Source organism: Genypterus blacodes, unplaced genomic scaffold (assembly GCF_046128005.1).
Source record: "Genypterus blacodes isolate CSIRO-AG114 ecotype Tasmania unplaced genomic scaffold, CSIRO-AGI_Gbla_v1 ptg000067l_1, whole genome shotgun sequence".
NCBI lineage: Eukaryota > Metazoa > Chordata > Actinopteri > Ophidiiformes > Ophidiidae > Genypterus > Genypterus blacodes.
The window spans coordinates 10,987,822-10,992,500 of record NW_027466879.1 but is presented as its reverse complement, the minus strand read 5'-3'; the positions used below and the strand labels follow the sequence as shown (position 1 = coordinate 10,992,500).

The 4,679-nt window shown below is 43.6% G+C and overlaps 1 protein-coding gene across 1 annotated transcript in view; it reads left to right on the top strand.

The window, feature by feature from the left end:
• Positions 1-4,136, top strand: part of LOC143004903 (solute carrier organic anion transporter family member 3A1-like) — a 17,941-nt gene extending 13,805 nt beyond the window's left edge. The window contains exons 5-10 of the mRNA XM_076156079.1: positions 272-436; positions 814-1,012; positions 1,352-1,487; positions 2,089-2,261; positions 2,869-2,933; positions 3,192-4,136. Coding sequence (XP_076012194.1) covers positions 272-436; positions 814-1,012; positions 1,352-1,487; positions 2,089-2,261; positions 2,869-2,933; positions 3,192-3,568 — 1,115 coding nt within the window. The 3' untranslated portion in view covers positions 3,569-4,136. The remainder of the gene's footprint in view (positions 1-271; positions 437-813; positions 1,013-1,351; positions 1,488-2,088; positions 2,262-2,868; positions 2,934-3,191) is intronic.
• The last annotated feature ends 543 nt before the right edge of the window (positions 4,137-4,679 follow it).

Below are 4,679 nucleotides of genomic sequence, written 5' to 3'. Positions count from 1 at the left end.
TCAGGTGACATGAAGGTGTGAAGGGTTTAAATCCCTGAAGTTTGGGAACATTTTCATGGACTGAAAAAGCACTTACACCAAGATCTACTGTCCTCTTACTTTATTTCTAAAATAATAATAATAATAATACGACTAAATCTGTATATTGCAGCCTGTGTAATTATTTATATCATGGAATCGTACACACGTCTCTCTCTCTGTTCCTCACCACCTCTATCTTTCTTTCCCTCTTCTTTCTCCCTCTCCACTTCCTGTTTTCCCACACACGCAGTAATCCCGCGTGTAACCAGACACCTCCTCTCTAATCCGGTGTTCAGCTGCATCACACTGGCTGCCTGCATGGAGATCGCTGTGGTCGCAGGCTTTGCTGCTTTCCTGGGAAAATACCTGGAGCAGCAGTTCAACCTCACCACCTCATCAGCCAATCAGCTGCTAGGTATGAGGTCGGAGGGGGGAGGGGCTTTATTTCATATGGTGTGCTGTGTTGTCTTCTACCTTTTGTCCTGATATATATTCCGACTATTTATTATTGATCATTCAAACTGTGTTCCGCACAGAGCTCCATAAGGTTCCATTTTAAAGTTCCAATTTACAAGAGCATACAGCCAGTGACCTTTTTTGCACATACATGACCCTTATTTTGTAAAATCATCATCACAATAAGCAGGTCAAAGGTCTTTCATAGAAACCAGTTTAGAGGAAATCTAATGAAAGCATCCTTATGTAGAGTGGACTTGTCCTCTTCTTGTCTCCTGAGTAAAGATCTGGTGTTTGGATGTGTTTGGAGTAACATCCTGGTCTTTCCCTCTCCAGGTATGACAGCCATCCCCTGTGCCTGTCTGGGAATCTTCCTGGGGGGTCTGCTGGTGAAGAAGCTGAACCTGTCAGCTCTGGGCGCGGTCCGCATGGCCATGGGGGTCAACCTGGTGTCCACAGCCTGCTACGTCTCCTTCCTCTTCCTGGGCTGCGACACCGGACCCGTAGCCGGGGTTACCGTCGCCTACAGCAATGAGTAAGCATGGGAAGCTTCTAATGTGAACGACGAGTCAACAACCCAGCTGTTCCACTTGTTATTTCATGTTTTGAGAAGGAAACAATACTTTAATATTGCTCTGGGTTTCTGTAAGACATCTGTTTGTCTGTTTGAACTTTTATTTTATGAATATTTTCTTTATTTATACGGCTTTAATGCAGATTTCATTGTCTATGGAAGTGGAGAAACTATTCACTTTTTGAGAGTCAATTTGGAAATCTTTAACCATGACATTATTCTTGTAGTTATTCCCATTCAACATAACACAGACACCCACACCACTCTGACCTGACCTTTGACCCTTGACCTTCTCCGTAGGACCTTGCACTCATCCCAGCGGCCCGACTCAGCCTGCATCAGCAACTGCAACTGCTACACGGCATCGGTGAGCCCGGTGTGCGGCTCCAACGGTGTCACCTACCTCTCAGCCTGCTTCGCCGGCTGCACCAAACCAGTGAGTGCAAGTTCAATGACTACAAACACAGACGTGCATACATACATGCATGCTGTACATACAAACATACAGTAGTACACTCCTGGCACCCACAGAGCATAACAATGAAACATTACCCGTTGGCAGTAATTCGCCCCCTTGTGGATCATCTCTGTTGACACACACCTGGTCTAAATGCTTCAGTTTGCAGATGGCGCCTCTGTGATTTACGTCCTAACTGTGCTTTTTATTCTGTGCGTTCTTCACATTATGTTACTGCCTTCAAACTTCGAACCAAGAATTAATGTGATTGGTTTTCCCATCAGAACACACAGGGGGCGATGTAATCAGGTGCTTGTGAGGCCGCAGACGCATCACAAGGCTCCTGCTCCTTTTCAATTATTATATGTAGAGTTGTCATACATGTTTATGCACGTTTTATATGTCCATACATCTATACAGCAATTATATATGTTGTGAATAATTATTTTCCCTTATTTCAGTGACTAATGATAAACTATTATTTAACAACTATTTGATTAATTTGTGTTATTTTCCCTCCTGTTTCTTCTGTTTACCTCTTGTTTACCCTAAACCACATGTCCTTTGTCTCCTCTCACAGAACCTGACCAGCTGTATGTGTGTGTCGAGCAACAGTGAGGACGCGGTGGCTTTACCCGGGAAATGTCCCAGTCCAGGCTGTCAGCAGGCCTTCCTCACCTTCCTGTGTGTTATCTGTGTGTGCAGCATGATCGGCGCGATGGCCCAGACGCCCTCCGTCATCATCCTCATCAGGTTAAGACGCACGCTGTTATACATAAACTGGCCACATGAGGGCGCTGTTGTTAGTTATGACTGAGCAACAGCGAAATGATAGAATCAGATTTCAGTGCTCATTGTTAATGTCCAATGTCTAAACATGTTAGTATCTAGTTGGAGGTATAAGTTCTTGTAGAGCAGCTTTTAGAAGTCGGATTGATTTTCCAACATTGTTTCAAATTGATCGCACTGATCCTCCTCAGCTGCATCACACTGCTGGCTGGATACACACAGAGACAGACGGTGACTTTGTAAATTTACATTTTACACTCAAGCCTGAGAAAATGTTTTAATTGTTAATCTTGCTAAGTAGAAACGGCAATAAGTCAAATGTGGCTTTTAAAATGATGACAAAAAGGTACAAAAAGGTAAAAAAAAAGAAATCAATTTGAGGATTCATCTTCTTGATTATAATCAGCTGGAGTATTTTTCAATGGAAATATTGTTACTTAAACCAAGTAAAAGCAGAGGTGTTCATGGCCATGGCCCTCTCTTCCGTGTGTATATGTGGGGGGGGGGGCCTGTGTGGAAGTTATGATGGTTGCGTCTCCACCGCTTAACTCGGGTGTTTCTTCGTTTGCAGAACTGTAAGTCCAGAGCTTAAATCTTATGCCCTTGGAGTTCTTTTCCTGCTCCTGAGACTGATCGGTAAGAACGTCCACTTCTTCTTCTTCTCTGTCTGTCATGTCTTTCAATTTCTTTAAACCTCAATCTAGCTGTTGCATTTCAGGACGCGACAGGGAAAAACTGAATATATTGCCTTGTTTCTTTTGTTTGGGCTCTACGTACTCATTTTTATTCCGTGATGTAAACGTCAGAATGAATTTTCACCTCAGCAAACCTGTACAGTTGTTGAGCTTTGGACCTGCTGTCTTGTCTCTCCCGTCCCCACCCGTCCCGTTCCAGGCTTCATCCCCCCGCCTCTGATCTTCGGCATGGGCATCGACTCCACCTGTCTGTTCTGGAGCTCGGTCTGTGGCGAAAAGGGGGCCTGCATGCTGTACGACAACGTGGCCTACAGGCACCTGTACGTCAGCATCGCCATCGTCCTCAAGTCGTCTGCGTTTGTCCTCTACACCACCACGTGGCAGTGTTTGAGAAAGAACTACAGGAAGTACATCAAGAACAGCGAGGGTTACCTCACGCCCACCGAACTGTTCGCCTCCAATGTGACTCTGGACAATCTGGGCAAAGAGATCACGCAGAACCCAGTCAACAGGACAAAATTCATATACAACCTGGAGGACCAAGAGACGAGCGACAACATGGAGTCTGTGTTATAGTGGCCATAGCCGTCTGGACTGGAGACTGGAGGCTGGAGATGAGGTTCTTCATGTTTCCTTGATGTATCCGTTTGAAGATCTGTAACGTTCTCGCTCAAAAACAGCAAATATATTAAGAAAATCATCCGAATCTGAAGATTTGATTTTCAAAGCACCCTAAATCCACTCGCCATTTTATTTATTATCTCTAAAAATACAGAGGAGGAGGTCAGTTTAAGATGGAGATCCAGAGCTGGTCTAGAAATGTAGTTTTGTAAGAGCAGGCGTCGTGTTTTTGTTGGAATAATGGATGTTTTATTTTTGGGACAAACCTCTTCAGTTGAAGTCCATAAAGATTTGGTTTCTATTTATTATTAGACCAAAGCTGTACAGGAAGGAGCAGAGAGCTGAATCTATCTTCATCTGTTACTTTTGTCAGTTTATTTTCTTCTAGATTGAAGCGTCGCTCAGGTTCAGTTAACAGATTACAGGGACGGTTTGTGCCGTTTGTCAGATGATGATGATGTCGCCATGATATGTAAATGGCTCGTGGTGGGATAGTTGGTGTCACAGACTAATTACTGGATTACACCATTTGAGAGTGACTTAGGTTTTTACTTGAAGAATTGTCTTCTAATTCACTCAACATAATGCAAACCAAACACTTCAATTCAAGCTGAAGGGAGGAAGGTTGTACTTATTATTCAGATTTTGTTTTTGTAAATAAGAGAAAGAGTCTCTACTGATAGATCAAAGGGTATTTTAGAAACGTGGATGCAGGATTCAGAGACTGTTTTGGTTCCAGTACCACAGAACTGTTTGGTGATTTAGATGAAGTCTGTTCTCATTTTTTCTCATGTTGAGTGTTTGTCCTTCAGACCTTTGTTGACCTGTAAGTGTTAATCTAATGCTCAGACTGACAGCAAGTAACGTAGTAAGCTGGGTGTTTAGTGCCTTGCTCAAGGACACTTTGGAAACGACACACATGAGCTCTTTTAGCATAAGAAGCAGTGAAAGTTCAGTTGTTAGACTGTCACTTATTTCCCATTTCGCTATAATTTGGCCGGAGCCACGCATGTTTGACTTGCTGGTGTGATTCCCCTCTTGGTCGTGCTCCCTGCAGGAATACACG